At 33.9% G+C, this 23,116-nt stretch overlaps 3 protein-coding genes across 9 annotated transcripts; 1 reads left to right on the top strand and 2 right to left on the bottom strand.

Annotated features, from left to right (window-relative positions):
• The first annotated feature begins 60 nt into the window (after positions 1 to 60).
• LOC122635871 (partitioning defective 3 homolog) lies at positions 61 to 5,053 on the top strand. 5 transcript variants are annotated; one of them, XM_043826557.1, is made up of 4 exons: positions 70 to 1,837; positions 2,492 to 3,481; positions 4,118 to 4,627; positions 4,688 to 5,053. In XM_043826557.1, exons 1-4 carry the CDS (start codon positions 628 to 630, stop codon positions 4,897 to 4,899), a joined length of 2,922 nt encoding a protein of 973 aa, XP_043682492.1. In that variant the 5' UTR covers positions 70 to 627; the 3' UTR covers positions 4,900 to 5,053. The 5 variants fall into 5 exon arrangements, 3 of the variants coding, with proteins under 3 accessions (XP_043682493.1, XP_043682491.1, XP_043682492.1); XM_043826556.1 differs by having other exon boundaries at positions 69 to 3,481; XM_043826558.1 differs by lacking the exons at positions 4,118 to 4,627; positions 4,688 to 5,053 and adding an exon at positions 3,841 to 3,909 and having other exon boundaries at positions 61 to 3,481.
• Positions 5,054 to 6,126: 1,073 nt separating this feature from the next.
• Positions 6,127 to 10,539, bottom strand: LOC122635874 (ranBP-type and C3HC4-type zinc finger-containing protein 1-like). Of its 3 annotated transcripts, XM_043826565.1 has the most exons (10): positions 10,195 to 10,539; positions 9,139 to 9,181; positions 8,244 to 8,380; positions 8,038 to 8,161; positions 7,770 to 7,955; positions 7,482 to 7,681; positions 7,242 to 7,353; positions 6,980 to 7,162; positions 6,643 to 6,867; positions 6,128 to 6,359 (listed from the first exon to the last, which is right to left on the bottom strand). In XM_043826565.1, exons 1-10 carry the CDS (start codon positions 10,281 to 10,283, stop codon positions 6,282 to 6,284), a joined length of 1,377 nt encoding a protein of 458 aa, XP_043682500.1. In that variant the 5' UTR covers positions 10,284 to 10,539; the 3' UTR covers positions 6,128 to 6,281. The 3 variants fall into 3 exon arrangements, with proteins under 3 accessions (XP_043682499.1, XP_043682500.1, XP_043682498.1); XM_043826564.1 differs by lacking the exons at positions 9,139 to 9,181; positions 10,195 to 10,539 and adding an exon at positions 8,480 to 8,842 and having other exon boundaries at positions 6,127 to 6,359; positions 7,242 to 7,312; positions 7,486 to 7,681; XM_043826563.1 differs by lacking the exons at positions 9,139 to 9,181; positions 10,195 to 10,539 and adding an exon at positions 8,480 to 8,842 and having other exon boundaries at positions 6,129 to 6,359.
• A 2,129-nt stretch (positions 10,540 to 12,668) lies between these two features.
• LOC122635743 lies at positions 12,669 to 19,821 on the bottom strand. Its single transcript, XM_043826310.1, has 9 exons — positions 15,957 to 19,821; positions 15,582 to 15,820; positions 15,321 to 15,498; positions 14,990 to 15,141; positions 14,273 to 14,454; positions 13,914 to 14,025; positions 13,638 to 13,820; positions 13,253 to 13,495; positions 12,669 to 13,067 (listed from the first exon to the last, which is right to left on the bottom strand). The coding sequence occupies exons 1-9, from the start codon at positions 19,486 to 19,488 to the stop codon at positions 12,987 to 12,989; spliced, it is 4,902 nt and encodes a 1,633-aa protein (XP_043682245.1). The 5' UTR covers positions 19,489 to 19,821; the 3' UTR covers positions 12,669 to 12,986.
• Positions 19,822 to 23,116: the final 3,295 nt, after the last annotated feature.

Raw genomic sequence — 23,116 nt, forward strand, 5'->3', positions numbered from 1 at the left:
TAAAAATGGCACGATTTTTGAACGAAGGTAAATATAATTTACGTATTCGCTCGTTGTAATTAACAATAAGTTACGTATAATACTAATGGAAGAAGATTCTATATCGAGCGGCACGTTCTATAATTTGTTGTTGGCTAACCTGTATCATAGGATGCATCTCATAGAGAATTCCATCGTTCCGAACGACGGAACGAGATGGAATAAAATGTCGTAATGGCGAGTGCGTCCGTTCCTTGTATTTGATAGGATAAAGTTTGGATCGTTAGCGTCTATCCGATCGAACTAATTAACAAACTTGCTATTTATATTTACAACGTTTTGTCTAATATTCTGAAAGTACGATTATCTTATCAAAGAGAAAGATTATATTCGTCAAGTGTTCTTAACATAGTGATTGCTACGTCGATGATTCACTCGCAAGATATGGTGGTAAACGGAACGACTAGTGCACGATGACGATTTTAATAAGGAAGAAATGCATAGTGCATCGTGCACTCTAATCACCGATGCATGCATTCCACTTGTATACAACGATTAGTCTGTTTTCGAAAGTATTCGTATTTTCACGGTGATCTTTGAATGCGTACCCAAGTACGCTTACAATTTTCATAATATGAAATTGACGCGATGAAGGTAACTGTGTGTTTCGAAAACGTTAGAGTGGTAGTTCCATGTGGAGACGGAACGCTACTGGTCAAAGACTTGATGCACGAAGCTATATTGAGATATAAAAAAGCAACAGGAAAGAATGACAGTGGCATTACCATTAATAGTTTATCTACATTGACTGGTGGTGGACTTCTTGATCCTGATGATAGGTTATGCGATGTTGCCGATGACAGAGAACAAATTGTTGCTCATTTTACAAGTAACGATGTCATTCATGCTGGTGGGGATGGAGCTAGTTCGGTTGGTACCAATAGTCCAGATTTTTTTCATTCCGATGGGAAAGACCAACCGTACATGATCGATAGCCATGCATCTATATCCACCAGTAGTATCAAAAGAGAAGGCGCCAAACGTTTATCTATGCATGCTCTTTCCAATAGAGAACCTACTTTGACGACATATTCGGCTCAATCTTTACCTAGAGAATCTCGACGTAGAGAACCTTTAGGACAGGATGCCAAAGCTTGTTATGATTTTGCAAGTACCAATATAGAATCTTTAGATCAAGGAGAAATTCGTGAAATTGTGATAAAAAATGAAGCTGGGCCATTGGGACTTCACGTAGTTCCATGTTACGATCTTCTAGGTAATGATCAAGGTCTTAGAGTGGAAGGTATTGAACCTAATGGACGTATAGCACGTGACGGTCAAATTGATCTACACGATAAAATTATTAAAATAAATGGCCATAATTTGTTACACATACCATTTTCCAAAGTGCAAGATATCTTTAGAACCTGTATGACTGAAAAATGTTTAAAGATATCGATTGTAAAGCATAAGAAATCTCATAATGAGAAATCCATTCGCAAAAATCATATTAACATTAATGAGAGCTCAGAGAAACCTGAGAACGAAGACAATGTTAAAAGACTCCAATGTAGCAATTACAATATATTGCAAACTGCGAATACTAGAAAGATCGGTCGTATGATAGAAATAGAATTAACTAAAGGGAATAATGGATTGGGTTTCAGCGTTACCACACGTGATAATCCTGCTGGAGGCCATTGTCCAATTTATATAAAAAATATCTTATCAATGGGTGCTGCAGTTGAAGATGGTAGATTAAGGCCTGGTGATAGATTACTAGAAGTAAACAAAAAAGAAATGACTGGTAAAAGCCAAGCAGAAGTTGTTTCTTTGCTGAGAAGCATTCCAGCTGGAGGTAAGGTGCGACTGGTGGTTTCGCGTCAAGAGGAAGTCTCATCGAATACCTTAGAATCACACTGTCAAACATCTTCCATTAATCAACCATTAGAAGTAATAGAAGGTTCGAAATATTGGAACGCACTGGATAGGTCTCCAACGAATAAAAATAACGATTTCCAAGAAAAATTAAATGTACATGATTACGAAAAATGTACATTCAAAACGGTCAAACCTTCTGAGGATATTGTCTTGTCTCCTCGTAAAAATCGTATGATATTAACATTAGACATTCCAGTACATGATTCAGAAAAAGCTGGCCTTGGGGTCAGTGTAAAAGGCAAAACAAGTAGTACAGATGATAATACTAATATGGATTTAGGAATTTTTATCAAAAGCGTACTTCATGGTGGTGCAGCCTCAAGAGACGGCCGTTTACGTACTAACGATCAATTGCTTAATGTTAACGGCGTATCACTTTTGGGATTATCAAATTCTGATGCAATGGAAACCTTAAGAAGAGCAATGCTTAATACAAACAGTTCTGTTACTGGGGTCATTACTCTTACAATTGCCAGACGTTTATCATCTTACGACACTAACGACAAAAATATTATCGAAAATATGTCTTCTCATTGTAAAATAGAATCTTCTAATTCCATATACATTTCAGATTCTACAAAAGTTAACGATGGTAGAGTGAAAGAGAAAAACAATTTAAATTCACAATCTGAAACATTGGATAATGCAGGATTATTATCTTGTGTAACAGCTTCTCCATGGAACCCTGTTATTGATAGATTAACAGAACAATATAATAAAAATAGTTTAAGGAATGAGAGTTATTGTATTGCGACTAATAAAACATGGATAGAACCAGTTAGTGTGAGCAATGTTAAGAAAATAACTATAGGACCGAGAGAAGATCGTGTGGAGTCAGTATTGTTAGAAGAGTCAAATAACGAATGTTCACAGCCTGTCGAAACGAAGAAAAATGTAGACGATAAAGATAGTCAGTATTCCGGCGATCCAACATACGATAGTCAATTATCTTTAGAAGAATTTAATTCTTCTTCAAATAAATTTTCACGCGATGCTTTGGGTAGGCAAAGCATGTCAGAGAAAAGGCATGCTGCACTTGATGCAAAAAATACGGATACCTATAAAAGAAATAAAAAGTTACGAGAAGGTAGAGAAAATAAAAATATAGAACAACAAAATAATCAATCCGCGGAAACGGAAGATTGCTTAAGAAAGGAATGTAAAACTGAAAGTTATGAAAAAGGTGGGATTAAAATAACAGTAGCAGAAAGTACCTCATGTGATAATAATATGAAAGTTTATGATAAAAAATCATTAGATCCTACTCAATCGGAATACGTTTATACTATTCCTGGATGTAATAATAAATATACTTCACCAAGAAAGCATTGGCTTGTAGATGATGTTCATGGAGAGATATCTAGCACTAATCACTTCAAAGATGAGCATGAAGGGTTTTCGAATAGTCGTGGGGATGTAAAACAAGCATCACTTAATTCTGCTTTGGACGATCGATATAAGCGTTCTAGAAAGAAAGGTGGTATTCGTTCCATGTTGAGACTTGGAAAGAATAGAAAATCACTTAATTTTGGAGACAGTATAGAAGGTCGTCATGAGAACAGTAATTATTGTAGTGGAACAATTAATTATATCGCATAATACTAAAGACAAAGTAGGATTAAATAAAAATTGAAATTAAGCTAATAAGTAAAAGCGATATATATATATATATATATATATATATATATATATATATATATAAATACGTAATTCTTATTCACACACGTATCGAAAAATACATTTATACATACATACAACACCTATTCTCGTATATGCGTATATATATATATATTTTTTATCTACATGTACGATTTGTCCCAAAGTGCCTTATAACGTTAATAACAAAATAAATGATTCTGTAAATATAATTTTATACCTGTTTCTTTATGCTCTGTATCGACTATATTCATCTACTTTTAGTTAAATATTTCCACATAGCTGATAATAGCTAATGTCAGTATCAAATAAACAATGCTTATTGAGCATTAATTATTTTGTTGTTACCAATGCACTCATAAATTACAAAATTTTAATAAATCTAGCAAATACTTAAATGTATTGCTATATCTAAAAGATTAGATACAATGGGATCCTTTTAATAGCATGGGTGGGTAGTATAATATTTTTATATATATCAAAATTTATATATATAATATCATTAAATGCAGTTAATAAATATTTCGATATTTTGTTTTAGTGTTTCAGATTTCAATACCGAATCAACTTTTTCTACAGCAAAAGCGTTTTAGAGGCAAAATAAATATACAAAAGCCTAGAGCACCACATTATACTAGAGCACTTTTTCAAGAATTTGTCTCACCATTCTATGAAAATCCAAAGAAAGACAAAACGTTATTAGATTTATGCACCAAAACTAAAAGGAATACAAACGAAAAATACAATCCTTATCATCACGTTTTGGCACGAGAAGTTTTGAATTGGTTTGATAATTCGAAAATGATAGCTTTTCTTCATAAAAATTCTATGACTCAAGAAGAAGCATTCGAATTAGCTGTTCCATTGAGAAGAAAGAATATGTATTTGAAATCTTATGGATCTACTATATTAGAGTTGGCCTTAAAAGATACGACGTATAAAGCTCTAGATTTATTATACCAATCACCCTATTTTATAATATTCAGTCCAGAAAAAAATGTGATCGATCTTGAAAAGATTCTTAAAAAATTCTCTCAAGTTATTTTAATTGGTAAGTATTAAATCGTAGTCCATGATCATTTTAAAATAATTAAGTGGTGGTCTATTATAGCTGGCATATTAGAGGGAAAGCTTTTGAGCGTTAATGAATTTAAGTATTATGGTCGAATGGATCTTACTGCTGCACAAGTATCTTTAGTCCAAGTATTGCAAAGTGCAGGTGGTAATAACTTAAAACAACAAATTACTCATCATCAATCCGCGTTGATTAGTCGATTGCAACAAATTGGAGCAAGAGATGTGCCTTCGAACGAGAATGACTAATTGATGCGTGTATGATCGGAGTAATCATTCGAATATATAATTTATTGTACATCGTAGATTTATAAATAAAGCTTTAAATAAGATACTGTTGATTAAAGAGCATCTTGTAATAATGTTAAAAATAAAAAACGTCAGTACAAAACGAATTAAAAAATTTTTCATTATGGTTTCTTTTTTTAAATTTTTTGTTCGTATTTTAGAAATTAATTAAATATTAAAGCAGAACTTTTAAAGATTTTATGTGGTCGGTAATTTATCGATTGATAATATATTTATTTGATTTCGTTCTCTCACAGATTTACCTCGGTTGGGTACATGTAATAAAATGGCTAGTTAATTAGTTAGTAGAGTTAATATGTGATAGAAATTTTTGTATGTAAGTAGTAAAAATAGAATATAATCCCTAACATAAAATGATTATACGCAGCTATTCGTTCGTTGGAAATTTATTCCATTTTTGCGAGTGGTATCGACTCAGACTTCACGTCTGCAGAGGTTGCAGAGGTTGCATCTGAAGATCCACGGGTTAACGGTGACTCATATAAGTGAATGAGAATAAAAAATAATAAATGAAAACAAATAAAAATATATAAGAACAATAAAGAAATTATAATTTTTTTCTAAATTTCTCTAAAAAATTATTTTAGAATTCTCTTGTATTTAGTTTGTTTATTTATTGCAGTATCATCAGATATGGAAAATGTAACTACTTATGTTTACGTTAATGTTTAATTACAATTAGAATGAAGATATTTTGAAATTTAATTGAGATAAGCAACCATTCGTTCCGTAGTACTTGTATCATACTGAATTTCGATATATTACAAGTATTACCGGACCAAATCTCACCGCGCGGAGGTTACTGCATTTGGAAATGGGCTAACGGTGACTCTATTCTAATATGCGTATATAATCGACGTTTCGAACAAATAAAACGGAGGTACTTCGAGAAATAAAGAAAGAAAAAAAGAAAAGAAAATTGAAACGTACGCGTACGTGAAAACTATAGAATACAGAAAAAATGAAAAAAAAAATTCGGAAACTGCAATGGAACACGTGCAGGTGAATAAGAAATAGACATCTTAAAGATCGCTCAATTCGTGCAAAACCAGAGTACGATCTTTGTAATATTTAAACAAATGCATTATTGTTTAAATATTAATATTATTCCGTGTATATTAAATTTGTTGTTCATCAAAATCAGTCAAGAATTACGCCTGTTCTCATTGTTGGTGTAAACCATTAAAAAGTCAGGGGTGATAAATAGCCTTAAAGATTATATTTTCACATTTTTATTATTGATACATACAAAAAATATGTTTTTCATTTTAGCTAATTATACGCTTTATTATATATAAAATGTGTATTTTTAATAGACACAGTCAGTGGCAATTGCGACATAGTGGATGACATTTAACCAACCTGTTACATTTACATCCACCGGAAGTATCTCCCCTTCCCTAGAATCAATAAATTATGTTACATTTTTATATGACATTTAATGATATAAAAGAAATATTAATTAATATATAGGGCGGATTAAAAGTTCCTAATGGTTATTATTTTAAAAATTAATTACTCTTTTTCGAGATTTTTGAGATCAATTTCTTTTCTTTTTCTTTTATTTTTCTTTCAAGATCCGTAAAACTATAAGATCCGTAAAAACTATAACCATAAAACTATAAGGCTTATTTATGAAGGTATCGAAAAAAAGTGATTGATTTATAAAAATTTATTAATTACTCTAGGGCCCCAACGTGGTCCTCGTGTTAGCCAACATATTTCGGTTTTACATATAGTGCATATAACTGCATCGCAACCATCTGCTTTTATAATGACTGTTTTACATGTAGGACATGGAAGTGCATTTTTAGTTTGTAACATTTCTTGAATGAGATAGTCAGACTTCAGCGAATCTGGTGATTCCGTTGATAACAAATCATCTATACAGTTTGTTTTATGTATTTTCTATAAAAAAAAAAAACCAAAGAAAAAATAGAATGAGATAGAAAGGAACATTGTGAAAAATTAAATGAACAATTATCATAGGATAGAGTCGATATAATAAATTGATAATTACCTTACATAAAAGACAATTTCTTTTTTCACATACGGGACATATAAAACTTTCAACATCTGATTCATAAATACACCAACCAGGACAGTCCGGTGTTTTACAGTGATAAGCGGAATTTCCCGCTTCACTTTCCGCTTGTTTTATCGATCTTTGTAAATATTTTTTATAATCATCCAATTTTAGTAACTAAATTAAAATTACATTGATCACGTTTATTAGCCCAAAAACTTTTCGATAGATGAATAGTTTAACAATGAATTTTTACCGCTTTGACTTCGCATTGTTGAATCGTTCCATCGCAAGAATAATTTTCGTCTTTGTACGGACACTTTACATCTGCATAATCAGAAAATAAAACGGTATTTGCAATGCACATCCTGAAAAAAATCAATAATAATTTTATCGTAGTATTGTAGAAAGGAAGAAAAATTAAGAAAAGAGAAAAAAGGAAAGGATTCGAAAGAGAAAAAAATAATTATTAAATGGTTTCACCGCAATGATATACTTGCAAAATGTGTGTAAACAGTTCTTCAAAATTAACCCTTCGTGGGGATTATAAGGAACTAAACATATTGGACATTCGAATGGTTCAAAATTTGGTACACTGTCATTTTCCATTAATAACATTAATTCGTTGTATCTTTCATTTTGCATGTCCATATATTTCTCCATATCCTTTGATATTTCTTTTTCATCTTCATTAGTCTGTAGAAAAATCGTATTATAATATGCAATCACATTCTATTAGTATGGCTAATTATTAGATTATAAGATAATTTATATTTATACTTACGTTTAAATGTACAGAATTATTTTTCTTACATATGGGACATAAAAAGTAATTCACATCGTCACCTTCAATGACACACCAACCTTCACATTCAAATGTCTTGCAACAAAACACTGTACTTTTGATATCGTCTTCTAACTTTTCAGCTAATGACATTAAATATCTTTTATAAAGATTCGGATGGACCAACTGAAAATATTTCAATTGGATGTTAATCATTCTTTTTCACAATGTATTTTTCACGTACAATTATTATTAATTTTCTATTTACCATTTCGATGTTGTATTCAGCTTCATCAATTAACGTATTGCATGGTGTTACCTCGATGTAAGGACATCTTAATTCACTTATCTCATTGTTTATTAATTTGTGCAATAAATTGGAGATACAATACCTTAAGAAAAAGCATAAGTATTAAAATTATACATTGTATGTGTTAATTTTTATATAGGAAATGGGTTTTTTTTTATTTCCACCTGCAAAGAATATGACGACAAGTTTCGAGGCAAATCGTAACACCTTCACCATGGTATGGTAATTCTTCTTTGCAATGAGGACAATTTATCGTATATTCCTCTTCATAATCCTTGTCATTTAATACACCATTATCATTCTGTAAATAAAAATGATTACATTTATCAGAGATTTTTTTTTCTTTTCGAATATAAATCATATTTATCAATAGTATTATTAAAATAATTAATAATTATACTATATATTGTTCCACATTTTCGAGGAATTTCGAAACATTATTTTTTCCATGCAAAACTTCGTCCTTTTTTTCTTCTTTGTTAGATTCAATTTCTTTTTCTATCATTTTCACTTCATTTTCATAATTTTCGTCATTTAAATATTCTCTTTGCTCTTCATTATTTATACTCTTATCTTCGATATTTCCGTCATTAATCTCTTTTCCTGTTATCTCTTCCATTTCTTTTATCAATTTGACATTTACAAATTCGTCAAAATCATTCTCCGCTTTTACGGATGTTTCTTTCTTCGTTTTATCTTTTTTAAAAGTTTTCGAAATTTCTAAATGTTCTGCAGTTTTTTCTTTCTCCTTTTCTTCTTCCACTTTTTCTTCCTCTTCTTCTTCTTCCACTTTTTCTTCCTCCTTTTCTTCTTCTTTTTCTTCTTCTATTTTTTCTTCCTCCTCTTCTTCTTTTTTAACTTGAATCTCGTTTATTTCATCTTTTACTGCCTAAATTGATTTATAACAATTTGACAATTTTTAACAATTTTATAAATATACACACATATATATATCTCTCACTAAAAAAATATAAAAAAAAGAAAATATTATTTAAACATTATAATTTAATATATTATCAATATCTATTATCGATTAGTACTTACTATAAAGATACTTACCAAACGACTGAAAAATATGCTGTTATTTTCGTCAAATTTCGATCTGTAAGAAAATAATACAATAATTAAACGATCTTACAATATGAAAATAAAAACAATTAACAAAGTAATTATATTATTTATCTTATGATTTCTATATAATCTATATCAATATCAATATCTATTTTTTCTTCAATATCTCTTCAAGGCGTGAATCACGTTGTCGTGCTCATTTTAGTGTTTTTTTCTTTTCTTTTCTATTTTTTTTTTTTATGTTTTCATTTACAAGCATCTAGTGAAAAGTGTGAATTGTTTATATGATCCTTTTAATTCGCGACAGTGAAAACAATTGAAGAGTATCATTATCGTGTTCAATTATAATACACTCTAGATCAAATATCCTGTTACATGTTTGCCATTGTCACTACTGAAAATCAAATAGACTTTGATATCCTTTCACGACCGAGTCGTGAAGATGTTGACGTCACAGGCAATTTCCACGGTAGCATACAAGAGTCTATATAGTCTACGAAAGCATAATTCACGTTCGTGGTTCGTGCGGCATAAACGATAGTGAAAACATATGACATGCGCAGCGTTTTTTCTTTTTCTTTCTTTTTTCCTTCTTCTTTTTTTTTTCTTTCTTTATAACCTACAACCTTTATAATCTTTTCTATATAAAGGCTATGTATGTAATCGAATGAATGCATATACATTATCAAGAACCATTTCATTTTATTTTCTTTTGTAGTCTCTCAAACGTAATGGCGTTACTCTTACAAGAAAAGCTTAAATCTAATAATTTAACAAACATTTGAACATTGTTTAAACAAATACACTGAACATTGAACAATTCGTTTATCAGAACAAAAAATGCATCTTTCTCAAGGATATCGCGAATAATTTATTTTTACGAATGCACGAGTGATTATAATCATTTTTTTCTTTCTTCTTCGCAGATAAAATTTAGAAAGAAAATTAATTCGAATAAATAGATAAATAAATAAACAAGTACATATATATATATATATATATATATATATATATATATATATATATTAAAGAAAATGATTATACCTGCAATTTTTGCAGAAATTTCGATTTTTCACAATGGTCATCTTCTGTTGGTATACTAAACTTCCGCAATCCTTTTGACTCTCTTCCATTATCCAAGAACACGTTTATACTTAAGCACAATCTCTTCTCGTCTAACTATGAACATGCGGTCTCACGCGAATCGATCGTTTAGGTGTCAGATAAACAAAACAATATCGATTCTCACTATATCCGATAGTCGACGAGACATCTCGTAAAAACGATTTGAATCAAAGATAATCGTGTGTGAAATTGCTGGATAAGAGATATAAAAAATAACAGGTGTAAATATGTGCGTATATATATCTTTGATAATTGAACATCGTTTTTATTTATGAATCATGTATGTTTCCATGAAAATAATTTATTCTTATTAATGTATTATCGCAGTTTTGGCAAAATGCGAAATAGAAATTTATCGAACAATTATCGATTTTACAGAATGTAGAATATAAACGTAATAAATAAATTATAGACGTGTTAACTAATTAATGACAGTATATTGAATGACTTTATACGACTGACTTTTTGTTGATTAATCTTATTTCTTCAGAAGCATCTAACTTATCGCATAGGTAATTTACCGAGGATAAAAGATATATTCGCTTTTTTCTGTTGGATAAAAGTATTAACGTTTGTAATTCTGATTGGTTTAAAATTTAATAAGAAATCGATTGTGTTACAAAACGAGACACTTACTTACTTACGGCTGAGTAAGTAAGATTCGAAGAATTATGGAGTAACTATGGAATAGCGATAAGATAGCGATCGCTTTTTTGCTTTTACATGATAATTTTTTTCTATGAAAAAAATTTACTCTTTTTTATTATATCGTTGTATAATATTATTATAATTTATCCGATTAAAATTGTAATTAGAATTGTATTTTATGTAATTGATAATAATTTTTTTTTTATAGAAGAAATAAGAAATATATTCTACTATAACTTAATCGTTAGAATTTTTCAAATTTTTATATGACTTTAGCAAATTTTTTTTTCTTTTTCCCTTTTTCTTTGAATAAAATCCAACATAATCAAACAGATTATAAATTGTATATCCGTCTTTACTCCCCCTGTGGGTAGGGGAAATAGAATATACCCACAGTATCCTCTGCTTGTCGTAAAAGGCGACTAATAGGGGTTGAGTGTTGAGAGGCTGACAACTCAACCTCGTAAAAACCCACTTGTTATGGAAACTTCAGAAAATAAAAACAGACTGATTCACTGATGCAAGCTTTTGAAGGAGTTTAAGGCTCGTCACGAGCTATAATATCAATGGATTCATGGATAGGTAATAGTCGTATATATTTTAAAAAGTACGATATTCATTTTTGCGTCAAACAAATAAAAAATATTCTATCGTATTGTATCGAATTATAATCGTATTACAATTTATCGAATCATTATGCTCCATTTTTTTCGAACAAAATTCATTATAATTTAATCAAATTATAATTGTATCTATATATATATATATATATATATATATATATATATATATATATATATACGTATATATATAGAGAGAGAAAGAGAAAGAGATAAATTACAATATATATATACATTTTTTTTAATTTGATTATATATTTTATTAAAATATACTTTATCATGAAATATAAAATATATTTTTACAAAAACAATATTAATTTTTTTATAAAACAAATAATAAATATATTGTACGCTATATCGGATCAATAATTGTTTCAATAGAATAAAAATTCAAATAATAGTTTTACGAGAGATAGACGGATAGAATTTAGAAGGATGAACTTTTTTCATTCGTTTGAAATGAAAAAAAGAATTCCTTTCTCTCTCTGTCTCCCTCTGTCTGTCTGTCTGTCTGTCTCTCTGTCTGTCTGTCTGTCTATCTGTCTATCTGTCTCTCTCTCTCTCTTTCTCTCTCTCTTTTCCTCTCCCTCCGATACTATGTCGATTCGAATGTTTTCGCGAGAAGTAAAAATGCGGAAATTCGATTACACGATATATTTCCTGTTCGTTCTGTTGTCGGCACACTCTTTCATTTCCCAATCTCGTCCATTTCAATTGTAGAGGTAAAATACGTAAAGCATAACGCGTTCAATGTTAGGATTTTGAATTCGATGACAACGAACGTGTATATGTCTATCTGTTATATATATATATATATATATATATATATATATATATATATGTATGTATGTATGTATATAATTCGATATCTATCTATGTGTATACATACATCCATACATACGTACTAGAACAACGTTCTATCGTTTTTTATATTTCATATATTTACAAACATTTTTCACGTATCCAGAATTCTTCTGTATTTTAAAAACATAAAAATTATATTTGTTTTAACACGTATTAAGTTTAAGATAAAAATATTATTTTATAATATCATAATACCTATAATATTAAATTTATTCTTATCGATATAACTTATCATTATAAGTAACGAAGATTAGATTGAAATTCGTTTGCATTTTCCATAGTGATGTCTTCATTTATTACAAATTTTCTTAATTATTAATTCAAAAGGATGAGGTTGATTTTAGAGAAACTCTCTCTCTCTCTCTCTCTCTGTTTATTTGTTTCTCCCTTTCTCTCTCTCTCCCTCCCTCTTTCTCTCCTCCCTCTCTCTCTTTCTCTTTCGGAAATCGTACAATAACAAATTATTTTGAATCTTTAACGTCGTTAGAACCATCAGTACCAGTGGTATATACGCTTTGAATAGATAGGCACATTGTGTTTGTCCGTTGGCAAGGCAATTGCAGACTCTTCCGATGGTTCTTAGTGACAGTAATTGCAACGAGGATGACACTTGACTCCATTTTCTCCGCACCTACAGCCTCCGGATGTGTCACCCTTTCCCTTGGGTTTTGTGAAAGAGAAAAACGATCGATAAAGGAAACGTGTAGTTACATATATACATATATACATACATACAGACTATATATATATATATATATATATATATATATATATATATACATGTATTCGTATCTATATTTAAGTATAATAAAATCCTCATTAATAAATTTGAATTTAATACTTACTCCTGGTCCCCAACGTGGTCCTCTTGTAACCCAACATATTTCTGTTTTACACATGGAACATCTTAACCAATCGCAACCCCATTTTTTCATGAGAACGACTGCACAAGTAGGACACGCCAATGCTTCACCCCTGTCGACCATTTCTTCAAGCATTGCTGCTGTCCTTCGAGATTCTTGATCGGTTTCTTTCGTCAATCTTAACTCTTGTTGATATTGTTTACAATTTTTACCGGTATGTGCGGCCTGTATTAAAAGAAATAAAAAAAAAAAAAAAGAAAGAAGAGAAAAAAATAAGAAAGACTTCTTTTTATTTAGATTTATTTTTAATTGGAGGAGAAAAAAAATAATACCCTCCAAAAAGAAGGAAACAGAAAATGAAACTCACCTGACACGTTAGACAATTATTTACATCACATACAGGGCACAGAAAATTGTTCACGTCATCGTCGTAATAGCACCAACCAGGACAGTCTGGTGTTTTGCAATGAAAGGCATTGTTTCCAGCGTTGTTCTCTGCTTGTGCTATCGACTTGGCTAGGTGTTGCTGATATACTTCCGCTTCGACGAGCTAAACGTTGTCATTGTCTTTAGTTTCACCTGCTAATCTCTAACAAATGTTTTAGCTTAACCTAAAGGCTATGTAGTCAACCATCTAACTCACCGCCTTTATCTCGCGTTCTTGAAGCGTCGATTCACACGTATACTCGGTGTCTCTGTAAGGACACTTTACTTCCGCTTCTTCACAATATTTTATTGTGTTAGCTATGCAAAGTCTGTGATGAAATAATGATAAAATTATTATGAGGAAATTATAAACTATTTTACTATGGTATATTATTAAATTGCTTTATTGTAGGTATATTAAATTACTGTATCATAATATATAACTACAGTTTATTATAATATTATTCTACTGTATTATATTACTATATTATTACGATATAGCAATATTTTTATTATTATTACGATTATATCATATAATTTTGGAAATTATTTTTTTCTATAGTAGAACATACATACTTGCAAAACATATGTAAACAATCTCTGAGAATAACACCCTCTCGTGGACCATATGTTACGAAACATATTGGACATTCGATAGCTTCGGAATTTGGTATAACATCGCAATTCTCCAACGAGATGAGTTCTTCGTATCGTTCCATTTTCACTTCCTCAGGCGTCTGTTCTTCATCTGGCTCAATCTGTCGTTCGATTCGAGAAATACAGAATAGAATATAAAAATATTAAAGAGACTCGTCAACGGAAATCTATACGCGGATTGAACAAAGCTATCGAGAATGTTAACTACATACAATTGAGATCCGAATATCAATTTGATATTTTTTCTATTCGGAAAGAGAAACGTTATAAATATATATCTTTCTGTTTAATTTGATCTTTGTTCTTTTTTATTTCTATTTTCTTTTTTTGCTGTTTTTTTCAACGCTATATTTCTCTGGTATATCATGATATACATATCTCCCGCACGTGTATCTTAGAAAAAACAAGGAAGAAAAAAAAGAAGAAAAAAGAAAATAGAAGAAAAGAAAAAAAAAAACAAGAATTTTAAGAACTGATAACAAAACGATACGTATATTTGATAAAACGAACGATAACATGCTCGAAAAAATACGAAACATTTGAAAAAGTTCGAGTTTCGCGAACTAGAAATTTTAATGGAAGAAAATTTTTGATTTCGAACGGATCGTAAAAATCGCAGCAAGTAATCAATTTTACCTGTTTTTCATAGCGAGTGACAGTAGTCGGTTTAACTTCCTCCTTCTCCGTTATTACTTTTTCTTCCGGTTGACGTATTTCCTTCTCAACCTTCGTAAGTTCCTCCACGGAGTTTGATTTCTCTGCCTGCACTACGGAATCCTTTTGCAATTCTAAATAAGATAGGACGTTGTTCTTAGTTAATATAGTTAATTGTCTAGAAAATTGATTACGATGTTTTCGTTTTGTTCTTTTTCTTTTTCTTTTTCTTTTCTTTGTTTTATTTCTTTGTTTGTTTCGTTCTTCTTCGTTCTGCTTCTCCTCCATCTTCTTCTTTCTTCAAAGAACTTACCCGGTGCAACGAGATATAAGAAAATAGGTGAGCCATCGACCGCCTGTAATTCTTCAAGGGTAGCCTCATCGCGATCAGCCAAATTTTTCCCAATAATCCAACGTTGTACGTTCGTTGGTATTTCGAATTCGGTGTAGACTTTCGTCTTCAATTCGGCGACAGTCATCCTCGTTGGTAACTACGATAAGGGTTCGCTTACCGAACTATGTATAATGTCCTTTAATAAATAACAAATAGATATTGAACGTTACGATCGCTTACCTGAAGAGGTATAGGACCTTGGTGAGCTAGTTTGTCTTCGATGTACATATTAACTTTTATCGATCGATCCTTTAGACGTGCCGTACGTTGTCGTATCACGGAACAATGAATCTTTAATCGTGCGAGTTCCTTTGCTAATCCTGCCGCTTGCTGATGATGACCGGAAGCAATGGCTGCCTCTAATTTTCTTAACAAACGATTTATAGCCAGGGTGTTCATGTTACCGGTGGATACGTCTTCTACAAAGAGAAAAAGTAGAATATTTTTTTTGGTCTTTTCCTGTTTTTTTTTCTTATCTTCTTTTCTTTTTTTTCTTAGGAAGATCAGGAAAATCGTGAAAGAAAATAATCGTTTAATCGTGTCTTAATTAATGACCTTCTTTAGGTTCGTCGTCATACTGTAGATATTTTCGTTCGTTCGAGGGTGAAATAGTCGGTAATCCTCGGCCACTCACAGAGTCTCCCTTGATACGTGAAAGATCCCCATCACGTTGCTGTTGCTGCTGCTGCTGTTGCTGCTGCTGCTGCTGCTTAGTCGAGGGATGAACAAGAGCGTTAGCGTAGAGCGATCGTTCGATTACATTCGCGTAAGTGTTTTCCTTGTGTTGTCCCTTGGTGGTCTTGATAGCTTCGATCACAGCGAAATCACGAGGACGAATCAATTGAAATGTGTTTTTAGCTAGAGCTAAGCCTGACACAGCTTTGCCAGATGTTTTGTAAACCACATCCTCTTGTTTCCATCCTGCAGACGTTGATGGTTGATTCAATCGTCGTAGATTTCCGCTGGTTTGAGAGGACGAAGAAACTTTTTGCTTTTCAATCTCATAATCGATCTGAGAGGTTGAGGTTAATGGAGTCGCTTCCTTCTTCAACACTGACTTTGCGACATAAGAAATCTTGCTTGTACTCGGTAAGACGTCTTTGACCATAAAATTAGTTAATCCTTCCTCGATAAAACGTTTCTTTGGTTTCGGACGTTTTGGCAAGGAATGTTTCATTTCTTTCAACATTTCCTTCAAATCCGTCGTAGTCTGATCCTCGATAGTGTTCAACAATGACGCCGACGATATCTTGCTGTTCGATGATTTCAATTTAGTCATGTCCGATTCGATTTTACGATTAGTTTCATCTACGTTAGGTATCGATTTCGTTGATCGCATAAGTGCCTTCTTTGCTTTCCCATCTTTCTCAGCTTCCACGAGGATGTCAAGGACTTTAGTCACTTTACTCGATATTCCTTCTCTTCCTCCCTCTTCTCCTCCTCCTCCTTCTTCTTGTTCTTCTTCCTCCTTTTCTATCTCCTTCTCCCTCCCTTCGTTTTTCTCCTCTTCTATAGGTAATATCACTCTCTCTTTGGTTGCTTCGAGATTAGAAATTGGTGTTAATTGATCGGCATGTTTCAATTCCTTCGTAGTACGTAACTGTTTATCAATTTTATCGAATATATTCGTGAATTCTTTTTGCACATTTGCTTCTACGTTACGATCGTTTTGTTTTCTCGATTCTTTGGATAAAACATTTTCTATACTTTCAACTTGATTAGAATCACGCTGACGAGATAACAAGTATCCGCCTACGGAAATAACGTTATCCATTTTTCTTTCCTTTTCCCTTATTTCGTTGGCACATTCCTGTTTAGATTTCATTTTTTCTTCCATTAAGGGCACCACCGTTTCCGTCCGAGAAGTTAAAGGTTCGTTCATTCGATTTGCAACGAGCTGGCTTTGTAGGAACGATATTCTACTGGAAGTCTCTTTTATCAGACGATCGTTGTTATCCTTTCTTGGAGTAAACTTATTCTCAGGTACTACTTTTCTTTCTGTATCTTTGTTCTCGACTCTGGTCGTTGTTTTCTGTTGCTGTTGTTGCTGTTGCTGTTGCTGTTGCTGTTGCTGCGGCAAAAAATACTTGGATATATCCTTCTCGACTCGCGCATTAGCTTGACCAACGCGTGAAAATTTGGAATTTTCTTTCCAATCGGTTTGTTCGAATCTAGTCTTTCTGATAACGTCTTGTTCGAATTTCGAGCCTTGCTGATCCCTTCTTGCGAAGAAATTTGTGTTGACCGTGACTTTTGTAATATTACTTATCGCGTTGAATTTTGATATCAATGCTCGGGTGCCGCGTTGTTTCGGAGAGGAGTTTTCCATCGCCGACGTTACCATGTCCTGAACGAGTTCTTCATTGACATCGCTTGTCCTTTCATAAGCCTCGGTAAATCTCGAGGATTTCAAGAGCATAGAGGCACGTGCTCGTGCCTGTTCTTCCTGGACGATGGCAGCAGCCTCTTTGTCGAGTTCGCTTATGTTAGTTAGGATGGATAATCCAGATTTTCTTTTGACGTCACGTTTTCTTTCCTCCATCTGTCGTTCACCACGATGAAAGAAACTCAATCTAGAAAGGGAAGCATCCATGGAATAAGCCGAAGTAGAAGTAGTAGTCGTGGTAAGACTCGACGATACCGCCTGTGCACCACCGACACATTCTTCCTTGGTGTCCATCGAGCCGATAGCCGCGGATGCACGAAGTACATCGCCCTTTCGAGACGACGTGGAATCCCGAGAATGTTCGAAGACGCTTCGTTTGTACCAAGGTCGCGGCATGGCGGTGCTAAGCGTTCCCGTGTCACCAACGTTTCGAAAGTTCGTCAAATCCTGCGATAACGTATCGTTTCGTGTCGAGCTAGAACCGGCAGCACTATTGATAACACCGACACAACAATTATTAGAAACTATTCGATCCTTTTTAAGTTTCGGACTTTGTTTTTCTAAGTCCTTCTTCGAATGTAGAACGCCGCCTTGCAATATCAAGGTATCGTTGCTGATTACTTGTCCCTCTTCTTCCTTATTTCCCGAGTCCATTCCACCATCGGCGATAGTTGGCTTCTCTCGAACTTCTAAAGACAAAGAACTCTCGGAAGTCTCAATATTTTCAGGTGGTCTCGGCGCTCGTCTCTTTCGTCTGTTGCTATTTTTTGATTGTCCCACCCGTACATCGACCTCGATGATCTTCGATACTTCTGGAGGATTCGGTGCTCTTCTTTTACCTTTAACGTGTACCTTACGCCTTACGATAACTTCGCCGTTCGAATCCTTATCCTGAATTCTTCTCAAGGTGCCGGAAAGTGGTCTCTTCTCCGGTAAAGGAAAATTGCCGCACGAAGAGTAACTTGTTTTAGTTGGTTGAAGGGAATATCTCGTGGTGATATCCCTTCTGCGAGAATGGGCGTTAGATGGCAACGTAGAGGCGACATCCGCGACGTTGTTCTCTTTGTTAGCAACCAATTTCGAGGCTCCAGCCGCGAAGGGACCTACTTCGGCTGCCTGCTTCAAAATACCCAATGACAATTCTTTACCCGTGATGAGACCACCGCTGTGAAAGGCGAAGCTTCGTACCGTTGTAGTACTATAGAACGTTTCTACACTTTCCGCGCTCGAGGAAACGCTACGTTGTCGTCCTCTATCCTCTTCCTCTTCCTCCTCCACCTCCTCCTCCTCCTGCTCCTCTTCTCCTGCTTCTTCTTCTTCCTCTTCCTCTCTTCCCTCACCTCCCTCTTCTTCTTTTTCTTCTCCAACAGCGATCTTATCGAGTATCTTTCTTCTCTTCTCAAACGTGGCAGCCCGACTGCCGGCTCGTTTAAACCACTTGAATAGAGAAAATTTAGCGCTACTGGCACGGCGTAAACTCGTCAATTCCTCCTCAAGTCCAACGGCTTCTTCGATAACTGTAACTTTGACTCCACCTTCACGGACAACGCTTGATACGCCATTGAGGGATGCGTTGATCTTGTTCCCGTTGCTGTTGTTGCTGCTTCCGCTGCTGCTGCCGCTGCTGCTGCTACCGCCGCCGCCACCGCCGCCAACACCACCAACACCACCGCTGTTGTTGCACGCGTTTCTCTCTACCATTCTTACACTCGTATCCCTCTTGGAACACGATGCCTCCCCACTCTCTTTCTCTTTCTCTCTCTCTTTCTCTCTTTTTCTTTCTTTTCTTTTTTCTCACTCTCTCCTCTCCATAGTTCTTTATTTAGATTCACACCAACGTGATTTTAACTTCCTTCCAGTAGTCGGCTTATAGGTGAGCAAGCTCCGAGAATCATTCCAAGTTCAGTGTCTTCGGCTCGCCAAAACTCTCTTCTCAAAGTCTCGTTACGTCTTTGTCCAACAACTCAACTTTTGCTTTACCCTCCCCTTCTTCTTCTTTTTTCTCCTTCTTCTTCTTCTCCTCCTCCTCCTCCTCCTCCTCCTCCTCCTCCTCCTCCTCTTCTTCTTCTTCTTCTTCTTCTTCTTCCTCTTCCTCCTCACTGCTTCTTCTCTCAGCTTCCGTTTTCTTATACTCTATACTGCAACTCCAATTCCCTAGATCTATTTTCGACCCGTCTAGGCGCATCGTACATTCACCAGACGATCGGTGGCGGCTGCGGCGGCGCTTTTCGTGTCCTTTCTTTTAAACTCGAACTTTGGTATTGATAGACCGACCGACCGATCGATCGATCGATCGATCAATCAATCAATCGATCGATCGATCGATCGTTATCCGATACTTCGTAAACGCACAAAGGTAAAACCCCTTACTATCGTTGCTCACCGATGAATTTTACAAGAAAACCAGAGACGAGAGATACCTACCGAACTCGCGACAAAGATGATGCTCTCTTCTAAACTATTAATAGACGTCGTTTCTCCTGCCACGAGTTATTTCAAGTCCTCTCTGCTTCCCCCTCTTTCTCTCTCTCTCTCTCTCTTTCTTTTTTTCCCACTCTCTGTACGCTACCGTCAGAAATCAAAACAGAGAATCGCGAGCTTTCAACGGATGACACGATCGTTTCGTGAAAAAATATTGTCCCAGTGGCTCGGTGACCACTCGGTATATCGCTATTTCCACACGCTCACCGCGAGGAACGTTTCTATATCTCTCCGTGAAATTCATTAAATCCTGATCGATTTGTTAAAAAAAAAAAAAAAAAACAACAAAAAAAAGAAAGCAAAAGAAATCAAGCAGAAAGAAAGAAAGAAAAAAAGAAGGAAAAAAAAGAATGAAAAAGAAAAAGAAAATTGAAAGAAAGGAAGAAAGAAAGAAAAAAAAGGGAAAGGAAAGAAATATTCATTCCCCATAATGGACATATTCCGTTTCATCGTCGTAATAATATGGATTTCCTAGGCATCCTCCAAATTCCGTAATTCTAACTGAAGACGATCGCCAAACGATTCGATTATTCCGTACGGAATTAAGCATGTGTTTGTCCTATGCCATCGTAGCATAAGCGTCCCATTCAATCGGAGGATATTTGCTTAAGAAAGCGTACCGTGTAAGCTGCGGTAATGTACTCTAATTGTATTACAGGGGCGTTTCTATTGCGACGTACCAACATCGTTGCCGATTAGATCGTTCAAATTCGGAGAGGAATAGAAAGGAGATGGAAGATGAAGAGAGAGAGAGAGAGAGAGAGAGAGAGAGAGAGAGAGAGAGAGAGACAAATAGACAGACAGACAGATAGACAGACAGAAAGACAGACAGAGAGAGAGAGAGAGAGAGAGAGAGAGAGAGAGAGAGAGAGAGAGAGAGAGAGAGAGAGAGAAACAGCGATGCTGATTTACATTGCTGCTGCCATTTGTACCGTTGCACGGTGCTGCTCGCCCACGGTATTATTTTGGGATTTGACTAATCCCCTGAGAGGGCATGGACCAGAGTAAAGTGATGACCAGTAGCTCATCTCTCGAGATTAGATACGAAACTACCTAAAACCTTATTCTTTTCATTTGAAAAATGAATCACGACGATCTATGTATGTATGTATGTATGGGGGTTCTGATATATCATATGTATCTTTATTATTATTTTATTTTGTTCGGATTAAACTATTCACCCGATCGAAAATTTTCTCTCATATTTTTCCGTATCTCCTTCGATCGATCTAATTATTTGTCACGTGAATGACCTATCTGTTATTCTTCGAAATCAATTTTACTCTCGCGTTACGATGAATTTTACGAAACTGGAGAAGAAACCTTACTATAGGCACGAGATATATCAAAAATATTTGTAGGAATTCTTTTTTTTTTGTCTTCTTCTTTTCCTTTTCTTCTTTTATTTTTATTATACATACGTACGTACGTACGTACGTACGTAGGTACGTATGTATGTTATTTATATCGCACGTATTCTATCGTTTATTAATATTCGAATTTCGAAAGAAACGTGTGCACTTGAAACATGAACACGAGATACGTCGAAAATATTTATAAGACATCCGTTTCTCTCTTTTTTCTTTCTTTTTTTTTTATTATATGTATGCATATATGACACGTACTCTCTCTCTCTCTCTCTCTCTCTCTCTCTCTCTCTCGTTTATTAATATATATTCGAATTTCGAAAGAAACGTGCAGCTTAAAACGTGAACGCGAAATAGATCGAAAATATTCATTGGGATTCTTTTCTTTTTCTTTTTGTTTTTTTTTTTTTTTTCTTATCGTCATATAATTATCCATCGCACGTATTGTCCTGTTTTTATTGATATTTATTTTTTTATAAATCGTTTATAATAAAATCGCGTGTATCATCGAAATTTGATAGAGTATTCTTAAAAAAGGGGGATGATTAGGTTTATTCTACGACGTTTACTCATCGAGAACAATCTTCCTATTCGCTCTTCCACAACGATGAATTTATTTTACAGCGATCTCGATAACCCTGGGGCAATCAATCAGCGTCCCTCTTCTTCTTGTTCACTCTCTCTTTCTCCTTCTTTCTCTTTCTCCCCTTTTATCGTATAAAACAGATAGACGTAGCTCGCGAGGTGTCGTAAAGTTCGACAGTAATTAACCCGACGTTTCTCGGGTATCGATAGTAGACGTGCCAGTAAAACGAAAATGATCCTCAGCAATGGACTCTCGTTGCTGAACAGAACTAATTTCCGTCTCTTTCTCTTTTTCTTTCTCTTGTCTTCTTTTCTTTCTCTTCTTCGCTTTTATTGTTGTGTTTTATTATTCTCAACCAAGATAAAACCACGATAATCGATTAGCAAAAGACTCTTCTTCGAACTTGCACTTCTCTTGCGCTTTTCTTAAAGTTTCTTTAGTTTTCATGAGTTAGCTTGTTACAACAATGAAATTATCCTGATAAAGATCTTATATAACTCGTGGAATATTTTTATCTGACGTATTTTACGATCGAATTGTATCTATATCCATCGATAAAAATCAAATTTTCTTTCGGTTTATCTATAGGTATTATCAGGTTAATATTTCGATATTCTTAACATACCTAAACTTTGCGATCAGATATATATATATATATATATATATATATATATATATATATATACACATACTTCTACTGTAAGTTAAGAGACTTCAAACTACTTACGTATGCTTGTCCCTTTCCTACTATACTTATGTATAAGGTTTCGTAATACACGCTCATACGTATGCTTAGTAAACTCACAAGAATTACGAACTAGCTCAAGTACTTGCATGAAATTAACGTGTATAAACTAACGAAAGCAAGTACTTACTCGTAGAAGAGACGTAGTTT

The sequence above is a fragment of the Vespula pensylvanica genome, chromosome 19 (assembly GCF_014466175.1).
Source record: "Vespula pensylvanica isolate Volc-1 chromosome 19, ASM1446617v1, whole genome shotgun sequence".
Lineage (NCBI taxonomy): Eukaryota > Metazoa > Arthropoda > Insecta > Hymenoptera > Vespidae > Vespula > Vespula pensylvanica.